At 47.2% G+C, this 12,500-nt stretch overlaps 2 protein-coding genes across 4 annotated transcripts in view; both read left to right on the top strand.

The window, feature by feature from the left end:
* The window catches only part of LOC126573011 (homeobox protein cut-like), a 58,882-nt gene extending 47,391 nt beyond the window's left edge, over positions 1-11,491 (top strand). For all 3 annotated transcript variants that reach the window (XM_050232776.1, XM_050232775.1, XM_050232773.1), the window contains one exon: positions 6,389-11,491. In XM_050232776.1, coding sequence (XP_050088733.1) covers positions 6,389-7,992 — 1,604 coding nt within the window. In that variant the 3' untranslated portion in view covers positions 7,993-11,491. The remainder of the gene's footprint in view (positions 1-6,388) is intronic.
* Positions 11,492-12,118: 627 nt separating this feature from the next.
* The window catches only part of LOC126577046 (protein abrupt-like), a 1,450-nt gene continuing 1,068 nt past the window's right edge, over positions 12,119-12,500 (top strand). Inside the window, exon 1 of the mRNA XM_050238449.1 lies at positions 12,119-12,500. This exon is cut by the window's right edge and continues 90 nt beyond it. Coding sequence (XP_050094406.1) covers positions 12,119-12,500 — 382 coding nt within the window.

The raw sequence follows: 12,500 nt of genomic DNA, 5'->3' as shown, positions 1-12,500 counted from the left end.
CGGTCGGTCTTTTTTTTTGTACGTTGTGACGCCATGACGCGTGAGACGCACGGAGGGAAAGCATTTTCAATTACGAAATTATAACCCTCGCTCGCCTCGCGCCAAGACAAATTTGTCGAACAGTCGGAAAACCAGCAGCCCCCCCGTTCAGAGTAGAACACAACACAAGATAAACAAAAACTTCGGGACTCACGGCGAGAGTGGCCACGGAGGTGGGAAAAAGAAAGGACTAATCGCAGCATAAGGGCTCCAAAAAAAGAAGAAGTCGAAAAAACTACTTTTTTCGCTAACCGGAACAGTCGTCATCGTCATTAGTCGTGAAAACGGGCAATACGAGGTCCCAACGAAGGGAGATGGTGGTGGTAGTGGTGCTTTGCATAATCAGATTGAATGCGGAACGTGTGTCATTGAAGCGCGTGCTTTTTCTCTCTGGTTGCTGCTGGTGCTGCTGCTGTTGAAAACCACAAATGCTGCCACTGATAAACATTTTATCGATTAAACAGACCATCGGCCCACCGGCGAGGCCTCACAGGCGCCAGATGAGGTCTGCGTGCGTCCTTTTTCCCGAACAGCTTGAAGATTCATTCCAGAAAAAGGGTTCCCCTTCCGGGGGCCAGTTAACAAGAGACAGAGAGAGAGATTACGAGAGAGAGAGAGTCACGTTTCGTCGAAAGTGGGCTAGCTCAAATCTCTGCCAACTATTGAAGGAATTAAAATTTATTACCGAACCAACCGAAGGAACGGTCGTTGGTCCTTGATGAAGCCTTGCAACCGGCTCAGATGCAGAGGAAAGGTGACACCACGATGTGCTGCTGCTGCTGCTCTCGAAGCACAGCCACGTCAGCTTCAACTCATCCCGAACATTTCCAAAAAGAAAACCCACTGGAAGCTGCTTTAGTCAGCGGAGAGCGGAGAGGAAAGTAATTTCCTTGGCATACGACTACGGACTAAGGGTCCTACCTCCGGTCTGGTTGACGGTGGAACCGGTGAACCTAGAGGCACTAGAGGTTCGGAAAATGGCGCATCTCGTAACAAACGGTCACACATTACTCCTTTTAACCCCCTAGCTCCACCGTTACACCATTTCAAACATGAGACAATCCCCTCCAAACGCACACAGACACCCAGAAACCTTCTTAATGTCGAAATGATGATAATTATAATCCAGAATGGAATATTTTAATGATAGTTAAGGCATAATTATCCATTGAATGTGATTATAAAAGCCTCCCCTTCCATTGCACCCCTTTAGACCGATCTCCCCCATCCTGGGGCATGGCTGGCAACCCTCATTAACCCACCGAAGAGGCGGAGGCGCGCTCTGTGGGAGAAGAACACAACATTGTGTTGTGTCACTCACTGCTGCTGTCGGTGCTGATGTTGCTGTCTGTGCTGTACGGAAGGCGATTGCAGGACACCAAGACACCCAGCACACCATTGACATTAATGGTGCCAAAGGGGGGGGGGGGGGGTGGTTGGGGTGGCATCCCCTTTGGTGTTTGTCCAAAAGCCCCGCTCTCTCTCTCTCTTCACTCCAATCCCTTAGTGAAAAGCTCCACCCTCGGCCTCTGGCCCCAGCAATGGATCTCGAGATTTGGCAAGCGCGCGCGGCAAACGACACATTCCCCGGCCATCTCCACGTTTGGCACGAGGACACGGTGCCGCCGGTTCTGGAGCCAAAGTTTCCTCGCACAAAAACCAAACACAGGCACGGGCTAGATGGATGAAGCCTTCACGAGCAAGCACGTGGGATGAATGGTTTTTGGAAACTCTCTTTTTTCCGATTTGCAACCGGTAGAGGCCATCGTCATCATTTTGAGGTTGCCAAACTCGGCTTCACCGCTCCCAGGCCGAAAAAAGAACGCGGTCAACAGGATTGGTGAACGAGGCTCTTGAAGGCTAATCGGAACGAACCATCGTCTCACATCAACTGCTTGCCATTCCTTTTGAGGAGGAGCGGATAAAAAAGGGGTTTCAACCAATCTGCCCACCCATATGCCCACCTCCTAGCAAGAGAGGGATCCTTGGGTGCTGCTTGTTTTAAAAATTCAATCAATCGCTTTCATTAAATCCAGCCACCGCACTCTCTCTTTGTTTCCCTTTCTCCTACCATCATCATTATCAGTGTGGCATTGTTGCTGGTTGGTGGTTCGACCGCCTGCGAACCACCTGAGGGCCGGGGGGCGGTAATTTTAGCCCCGTTTAGAGCCATTTTCTGTGTCATTCAATCGTGTGCACACGCGCTCACATGTGTGCCTGTGTGGCGTTGGTGAGGTGAACTCATTTTCATTCGAAAAAAAGAGCGTATCCTTCCGCAGTTCCGATTGGCCGTTTTCTATTTCTGGTTCCGGTGCTTTGGGCAAGGAATCGGGCCGGGTTTTACGGTTGCGGTTCATCCGTCTGTCCTCCCTCCATCCTCCGGGCACAAACTTTGCCCAACCATTAAGCAATACAATTACAATAACCAATTGGCTAATAATCGTAGCAAAGGGGCACTAAAACCCGAGGCCTACCCAGGCGGTTCGCCTTGCCTTGTGCCGCATTTCGCTAACCCAGTGTTCCAGTTTCCACTCATTATCTCTGCCAGTGTGGGAGTGTGTGGCGGGGAAGGGGGGTTGATGGGGTAGCTAGAATGTTGAGAAATAGAACGAAGCGTGCCGGAGTGGAGCAGAAATTTTTAATCGATTTTCTAATTAAATGGTTTGCCATGCCTGGCCAACAACTGAGTTCGACCCGTTTCTCCCGGCTCCACCCGACGCTGGCGACTGTTTTTCCCCGATTTGCCCATAAATAAATCCACATTAGCCCGCCCGTGTACCCGCCCGCCCCCGGTGGTGTGGTGTGACACATTTCGATCCATTCGCTACCTCCCAATCGAATCGGGATTTATGATGCTTTGCAAAACATATTTTTATGCTTTTATCGATCTGGTGGGCTGTTGTAATCGGTGTGGGGAGTGTGGGCCACGAACCAGCGCGCTGTGTCTTGTGGGTCGGAAGTTTTTGAGTAATTAGGCCATTTCAGGCGTCTCCATCGACATGCGAAACTAGAAACAATGCTTAAAAGCGGCACAATGTCAATTCGTGCTTACGGCACTCATCTGTCAACCGTTTATGTTACAAATATTATGGCAGCATCGATAGATTGTTGTTGCAATCGGGAATTTTATCAATTATAGCTGGTCGGCAATATTCCTGGACTAGCAGGGAGGTGTTCTAGTCTATTGCATGTTCTCGATGCGATGACAATTTATATCGCAACAAATTTTATTAAACAAATATATCCGTTCATTAAGAATGGCAGTTACAAGCTCAAAGTGTAGGCTTAAAATGAGTTACTTTTTATTGCTTTTTACAAACCACCAACAGTTCCCAGCCGCGCAATCGAAACAGTGAGAGAGGCGAAACATATAAAACATGTTTTGTCTATTTAAATAATGAAGCTATTCTCAATGATGATCGCATAGATTTTTGTAGATATCCATCGTAAACGAGACAACACATATTGATTGGAGCCGTTGTTCCCCCTTTTTACGTCCAAAGTAGAGTCGCTGAGAAAGGGGTTTTACAATGCCATGCGCATTTGTCACAATCTCTTGCTCATCGTTCGTTCTGTACAAAGTAATAGTTTTTTAGAATTAGTTTTCTTTATTTCCTTTTACCTATTAACCATTTAGAGCGTGCTGAACCGCTGGCGGCATGCCACCGGGCGTTGTAGCACGTTTTACCTAATGATTTCAGTTCAACCTTCAACTTCCCTAATACCTCTAACGTAATCCCATCAAACTCAGGAACGAAACGGAACCCAACCGCTCTTCTTCACTTCCCCCTTCTCTAGCCAAATAGAAGACCAAACAGCATATCTTACTCTGTCGTTCGTCAGTGTTTAATAATGATTTCTGATTGTTCAGCATAATAATTATTAATATTTACCTAACTTAAACATTCCTTTAGATTTGGTTTTGAGAGTGTACATTAGCTTTGATTTTGAGTTTGGTTTTGTTTTTTTTTGTTTCGTTTGGTTTTGTTTTTCTACGCTCTTCTTCTTTATCACCTTTCATACTTAGTTTCCGGGATCCATCGTAGCTTTTGCTAATGCAACACATTTCATATATTTTCATTCACATTTTATTGTTTGACGGTAATGGTTGCGAGTTCGGAGGTTGATTTAGTTTGTTTGTTAATTCTTTTTTGGCCTCTGTTGGTTTGTCATTTTGTCGATAGCAAAATTGTTACCATACCATAAGTTTACGACCGCTCCTCTGAGGGATGATTATTTTCCAAATTCAAATCGCATAGCACAAACCTACCAAATTCACAATTGAACCACTACCACCCACTCCTAACACAGCCAAACCCTTGTCTCTCTCTCTCTCTCATTCTCTATCCGTTCAACCAATTTGATCCATAACTGCACCACCAAACGCAATCTTGCTTCATATATTGCACCTAATATTCTCCTGGCACTATTCTTACTTAAAATTTTTGCACCATTAATTTGAAGCATTTAATCGGCTAGAGTCCAAGCCCTCACAGACGTCACAACTCATTTTCACAGTTAGGTAATTTAGTTATCAACACTACCGACCAAGAAACAGGGAAATTAAAGTTGAATTAACGAAAGTAGAAAGGATTCCATTCAAAGGATTCGATACATAATAAAGAGATGTATTGTGAATAATACGATACTTATTGATGTGAAGACTTAAAATTTACACATTTTTCTATAGACAGGCAGCACTGATCTAGTTTCGAAAGCTTTCCCGTAATCACTGATTAGATTGCTTCTATTTTCACATTCCTTCCACTTGAATCAATGTTTCTTCACAATAAAATCACATTCGCCATTTCATTATTATTTCTTTGGTTAGCAATCATTTGGTTAAGCCTTTCGTTAGCCATTGATATGTATGTGAGCGCGTTTGGCATAAGTGCACCACCCACTACCACCAGTGGCGAGAAAGAGAGATTGGAAGGACTAACATCCTGCTCCCCGGCCCAAAACCTTCCTGCTCCCAGACTCTCCCCTATTGGCATTTCTAACCATGGCAAACACCACATTGGCTCAAACTCAGGGCACAGACAGTAATCAAACAAATATCTCAAAACGAATCGGCAGTCAAAACCAGGATGTTGTAGCCATCGCAATCGGAAAACCAGATGTACGAAATTATTTGCAGCTGTTACCCCGCTAATTGGAAGATCGAAATCGGTTGCATCAGTTTGTGCAAATCAAAGAACAAAAAACTAAATACCTGTAATTAGAACCCAAAAATTATAGAAACTGGCTCACCGGAACCAGTGGGCGAGAGGGGCGAAACCTTTCACGGTTGCCTCATTTTCCAAAACTCAAAAAAACATGTCATGCAACATGTACGCTAGTGGGGCATACATTATCACAGAGAGGCAACATTTAATTCATCTCATCATTTCCTTACTGTATGCGAGCGTGTTTGAGTGTGAGTGCGATTTTCAGTTTCATTAGTCCCTGCCCTAGTCATATTGGTTTGGGGTTTAACTCTGAATGCATTTTTCGGTTTTTTTTCTGTTTTGTTCTTCTAGTCTGTGATCATTGTGTGTCTCATTTCAATGTTTGTTTCGATTTTCTGTTCCTTCAACCATTTGTCCGTGTGCTTTATTGTTTCTGCGTGCGTGTATGTGTGTTTGAGTATGTGTGTGCGTACGTCTGTTTTCATTTCGTTGTTCCTAGTTTCCCATCGGTATACTTTTATGTTTCATCCCGTACATGACCTTTCGTTCGTTAGTAAGCTAGTAAGGAACGTTTAAAAAGAAATAAATATTAATAATGAAGGTGCGTACGTTGCAAGGTATACAAACCCACCCGAATAATTCGAATGAGTAGGGGAAATGAAACGCGTCAACTTTCGCATCGTAAATTACGATGATCGATCTCGTGTCGCAAAAAAATACGAAAGACTTTATGCTAAACATCTCACAACTGTCGGTTAACACTTCCACCAATCAATCAATCAATCGGAAGCAACAAAGCAAACATTGTAAAGCTGACGCTTTACATACCCAATTGGACCAATCAGTAGATGAAGTAGAAAACGATATCGAATCGATAACAATGAAAACCCGAAACGGAGGAGTGTACCGACAGTAGCGATACGCAGCGAAGCTAACCGCGACGACGTTAGCTCGTCTTCAGAGATCGGATCAAAAGAAATCAAAGCCCCCGAAAAAAAGAACCACAACACGTACCTTTTCCCCGAACAAAAACAAAAAAGAAAACAAAATCAGAAAGCTCTCGGCGATCAGAAATCATCATTGTAAACACTGTGACCGCACGATGCCAATCGAAGCCCATAAACTTGACAAAAAACAACCACCTCTACCGTTTGTTAACAAAAAAACCACGATTACAGATGCACGCCAACATTGCGACACGTTGATCAAGGAGGAGATCGATGAGGCACAGCCCCGCAGCGGTGAGGTGTCACCGCGGGCGTCCCCCGACACGCGGCGGCGGACACACGATCCCGAGCGATCCCACGCGAACGGTCTCGATTACAGTAGAACGGGCAGGCAACAGCTGCACCAGCGCCGGCTGGCGAAGCGCTTCAAGCGCCACCATTACGATCACCCGTCGGCACAGCGCCCAGCCACGAGTGCGGCTGGTCCGGTCAAAAGCTCACCGATGCACACGGTCGATGAGCTGTGCGACGATCGGAACCGGGAGCTACAGCGACGGGCCACGGGCGGTTTGGCAACGATCGATGATGTCCGGGAGGCGCTGGCCTTACGGCGGCCCCTCTCCAACCACACCGAAGTGCCAGCTCGCCAGCAAAAGTCGACCTACGAGGATGAGGTCCAGGAGAGAGGCCAGGCCCGGGGGCACGAGCAACGAAACGCCGAACATGAGCGTGACGAAGACGATGAAGATGACAATATGATGAGGATGCGCGAGGAAGAGGAAGACGAGGAAGATGAAGATGGGGCCGCCAGTGAGGAGAACGATGGGGATCTGAAGGTGGATGGGCGGCTGTCGGCCATCGCTACGACCCTCGATAGTGAGTACCATAAGCGGATGGCAGCGGCCGGTGTGTTGGCGGCCGCTGCAGCAGCCAGTGCCGTTAGTAGCATGAATGGTGCAGCCGCCCTGGGCGACGCAGGGAGTGAGCAGGCGGCCGCTGACTTTTTCGCTGCCCACCACAAAGCCGGCACTCACGAGCTTGCCTTCAAGCAGCACTTTCTCAATGAGAAAGTCCGGTTGCAGGCGCTGCTGCAGCGCCAGGCGCAGCAGCAGCACCAGCACCACCAGAAGCTGGCCGGTTTTCTGCTCTCGACGGCCAGCACACCGCCCACGCCCACACTCACTCCGACCAGTGTACTGAATCTCGGGCCACCGAGCGGTGGCTCTGACCAGCGTGGTGGCTCGCAGTCCCCGGCAGCCGGTGGCAGCAGTTGTCGCTCTTCTGCGGCTGCTACATCGAGTGGAGCGGGCGGTGGCTCGGTCACCACGGGGTACGAAGGTGCCACCGGTGCCTCCAAACAAACCAACAACAGCAGCAGCAACAGCAACAACAACAGTAGCCATAATAACAACAGCAACAGCAGTAACAGCAGCAGTACCAGCAAATCGGTTGCTGCCGTTGCGGCTGCCGCTGCAGCCGCCGATCGCCTTTTTGCGGCCGCTTACAGTAATAGCGGTACCGCACCAACCGTACCTTCGACTGGTGGTAGCGCTAGTAGCGCCGGTGGGGCCAACTCTGGCAATAGTGCCGGCCAAGGGCAGGTCTACCTGTTGCCTTGTCCGTTGTGCGAAGTTCCACTGGAACCGCGCGTTTTCCGCCAACATCTCGATCGTCACTATCCGCGCGATAGTCCCGTTTGTCCGGTGATTCAGTGTGGCCGCCGCTTTGCCCATCCCAACTCGGTGCGCAACCATATGCGGCTGAAGCACACGAACCAGTGGGCCCAGATGAAGGCGATGCGATCTTCGGGCGGTCCCTTCACGGGCATTCCTTGAGAGCAAACGGTGTAAACCACACACAGCCACAGGGACAGGGTACTGAACACATTCCAGGGAACGAATAGATCCGGAGAAAAGGGATCAGTTAACATGATTGCTGCGACAGTGGGATCGCTTCTTACGTTTCAAAATCATTATCCGGAGAAGAAACTCGTTGAATCTTAGTTGTAAGAAAATACCCCGGAGCGGGTGGGGATGCCGGTGTGCGCTAGTATATGTCCTAAATTGACTAAAGTTCCTAAAACGCAAACTAAACGCGGAAAATACGAAGTAATTAAGAGTACCAGTCACACACAAATGCTGATCGGCCGGATTAAAGTAATTCATTTAGAAAGAGAATAAGTAAAGTAAACAAGTGAAGTAGCAAAATGCAGTCAACGGGGAAAACTTCTGCTAGCGCAGTGTTGTCTAGAGCCGCCGAATTAAGGTGCATTGCAGCATTGGACTGCTTGAACATTGGCTAAACTGCTACACTAGATGCAGGGGTTACTTCCCAAGGTAATGCAATATCGCTCATCCGCTGCTCACTGGAACCAGTCGAACTGGTTCCATGAGATGAACGTTTCGAAAAACAAAGTTTTCCTTTTCTAGTCCTACGTTCGATCCTCACGATCATCGAAAGCCCACAAGTCAGCATCTCACCTTGCTTTATCAGAACAGTATTACACTAACGGACGTCCACGGCACGTCGTGGAGTATTGCTTCTTCTTCTATTCTTCGATGCCGGTATCAAAACTCTCAACTCGTAGCTCGCAGTACCTCGATAACTACAGGCTTTATTTATAAGAAAAAGAGCAAACCAGCGCTGTAGGGTAGTGTGCATCCGAAGAGCAAGATAAATTGAGGAAACAATTCTACCAACATTGCAGACAAAGACAAGGAAACTGTCCTGGCGGATTGGAAAAATGAGTGGGATGATGATGATACACAAAAATCGTAAGCCACCTCAGCAGAACCTGATCAGATCGGGCTGATTTTTCTATTTTTAGACAAACTGAAATAACACGTTAAATCGGAAATGGTTCCTACTAAGCTAAACAAAAAAGAAATACAAATAGGTGACAAATTGAGTAACGAAGCGTGGGGAGAGTGGAACAGAAATGAAAAGACGCCATACTATCTATTATACTATTCAAGAGAACGCCCGGCAGGATGGCAAGGACACGCTAAACCACAAAACGCAGAAACCAAACGAATCGAAGAAAGCGAACAAACCTGGTCAAACCGATGATAGCGCATACTGTATATTTATGAAACTAACAATAAGCATTCTGCAAACAGTAAGTTATTGCAAGCCGTAGAACTGCGTGGTGGCAGTCCGCTAACGAGAAAAAAAAACAAAGACAAAAACAAACTCGCTAACCAAACTGGCAAACAAAAACCATAGAAACGAAAAGTAGACTTTTCATACCGAAAAGTGCGTAGTTGCTCGCCATGAATGTCAAAGAAGGCCTTATAGGTTAGATGGTTAGGTTACTATACGCTGCACTCCTCCCCATTTTTCCGCCCTCACCCACCCACACAGAACAGACGGAACAGACCCTAAGTACATGCGCCTAAATAGTTGCCACCACATTGCCGAGTTAAGTACGCAAGAATTGCCACATAGAAAGCGCATAGCGAACATAGTCGACCATAGAGCCGGGAAAGGAATCGGTTCGGTAGCGTAATTTTTGTGTTTTTTAGATTTACATTAACGAACCCACGGTACACCGCTACCTATACCATAGCACAGCCGGGTGGGTAAACTCCAATTTACGCCCCGTCACGGAGGTTGATAGTTCCATTAACGGTCATTTGGTTCGCCAAAGACCTGGCCTCGGTCCTGGAGCGGAGTGCGGTGCGGGGCGGAACCAGGAAAAACATTACTGCTAGCTGGTCCCATCCTACCGATGGCCAGCGTTATCCAGCGGACCTACCCAGTTTCTTAGTGCGATTACGACGATTCCGGCTGTGGCATCGGCATCGGCTGCGCCCACTAAACACCGACCACACCTTTGCACAATTTTTCATCAGTAAGGGCTCCAGCACCGAAAAGTAAAGTCAAACAGTAATCATCATCACCATCATCGTCGTCGTCGTCGTCGTCGTCGTCACCACCTACCACCGTCACTATTCGGTCATATCCTTGTGGCTGCCTATTCCTATTACCCTTGTGACGCAAAGACGACGCCGCGAGCGGCGCGAAACAAAACCCTAATTACGCTGATCCAATATGTCCAATTAATGGGGCCCGCCGGCTAGGAACGTTAGTATAGAGACTGTTTTGCGTTTTTCGACACTATTGGCGACTTCAAACGTACTACTTCTAGTTCACGGTTCAGCACCTGTTTGCTGCGACCCCATGGTTTATTGATCTATCGATGATTGCCAGAAATGGAGATAAGATGGGCAGAGTTTATACAAAAGAAACATGCAACTAAAATTAAACCTCGCTAATTGTTCGCAGACCAGATAGAATGGTAGAGAGAGAGAGAGAGAGTGAAAGATACGTAATTTTGCTTTTACCTTTAGTAAACGTTTAATACACAGACAAAACACATAAACACCTCGTGACCAAGTGACGTCGGTGACAGTGAAAGACATCGGTTCCTCGATTTGCCATTTTGCATTAGGTTTAATGTTAGGTAGAAGTAAGAAGTTTGATTCCATTCCTTGCTTTATAGGTTTTACTAGGCGTGTTTGACATTCGGTTTTAGTACCAAAAGTATTTGCATTCAGCTAGACGACGATGCGTTTCTGAAGGTTGTGTTTTTTTCCTTTTCCTTCGTGGAAATCTTTAGCGCTAGGAAAATTATAGAGTTTATTATATTTAAACAAACAAGCATGCTAGCTAGCAGCCCTCTTAAGGGTTGGCCGTGGATAATTTCTTGAGCTAAGTTTCTGAGCAAAAGTAACCATTCCTATCCAAGAAACCCTTTGCTCCCTTCTTCAAGCAACACTACATGAAGACAGATCTTCACTATAGGAACAGAAGCCCCCCGCTTTAATCTGGACTAAGCAGAACAAAGTGAAACAGAGCTGCAGGCAAAAGTATTAACAAAACACCTACCGGTAAGCGTATACGTTGCGAACGAGTAAGCGAGTGAGTGAGTGATGGAGTAGATAAGAGTTGTGCGATAAAGCGGCGATCACGAAAAATGGCTACTTGTAAAAAGTTTTGTACATCCAATGGGCATGCAGAAGCTGAAACAGAAATGGGAGTGTATGTGTGTGCGTGTGCGTGTGCGTGAAAGCAAAGCATTGCATCGTAGAAAGCACTGAGCCAGTGAAATTGGTTAACAGGAGCAGATTGGAAGGAACACATCCTTGATTACACAAAACAACAAACAGACACACTCGCACGCATGCACATACCTCCACCCACAACACACAACCGATGTATAATGTATTATCGCGTTTGCAATTGTTTGCACTGAGCAATTGAAACGGGCCCGGGGGAGAGAAGAATGCCTAACAGTGGAAGACGAATTGATACAAAATAAAAAGGACAAAAAACGGAACAGTAAAATCGAAGTCGTACTGATCTTTTGGGCATTTGTGCTGCCACCAATCCTCCTTGTGTATCCCATTCTATGCGTGTATGTATGAGTATGTGTGTTTGCCGAACGATGTCGGACCAAAAAAGCCATCTTAGAAGTAAAAATTACCTCTTTCTTACAACCTAGTTACCATTAGCCAGTTTAACACGACTAAACACAACCTTTAACAAGTGGTTTGAGGCTCGGTACTAATTGGCATTAACACCTGGATGGATCTTTTGGGATCATGGGCGGCCTGCTCCTTTCTATCCCACCACCCAACACCCCCCTTAATCTCTCTTTCTCTCTAGGTTCACTAAGACACTCACACACACACGCACGTCCGGAACCATCCGGAAACACGTGCCTATCCACATCCTTTCCACCAAACCGCCCACCCTTCACCGCAACAAAAACCCGCTGCTGCTGATCATGTGTTTCATTGCATTTCTTTTTGTTATTTTTATTGTTTCTTCTCTTCCTCTCGTTTTCTTCCAATTTCCTACTCCTGCATCAAAACCACCACCACTACCCCGTCCTACCTGTCCCCCCAACAACGGCGCTTAACGGTTGTACTTACAGTTTCTCGCCGTTCTCTAGAAATGCGCGTCCGTGCGACTGATCCCCGGCCATGCCCGAAATGCGGCAAAATCTACCGGAGCGCCCACACGCTCCGCACGCACCTCGAGGACAAACATACGGTGTGCCCGGGTTACCGGTGCGTACTGTGCGGAACTGTGGCCAAATCGCGCAACTCCCTGCACTCGCACATGAGCCGCCAGCACCGCGGTATCTCGACCAAGGACCTACCCGTACTACCCATGCCCAGCCCATTCGACCCAGAGCTAGCGTCCCGGTTACTGGCGAAAGCTGGCGTCAAGATATCACCGGCCGAGCTGCGAGCCCGTGCCTCACCGACCGGAACGCGCCGAAACGATGGCATGAAGCTGGAACTACGGTCCGGTGACGGTGGCGAGGACTTTG

This window comes from Anopheles aquasalis, chromosome 2, assembly GCF_943734665.1.
Source record: "Anopheles aquasalis chromosome 2, idAnoAquaMG_Q_19, whole genome shotgun sequence".
NCBI classification, from domain to species: Eukaryota; Metazoa; Arthropoda; class Insecta; order Diptera; family Culicidae; genus Anopheles; species Anopheles aquasalis.
This window is presented reverse-complemented; position numbering and strand designations above follow the sequence as displayed.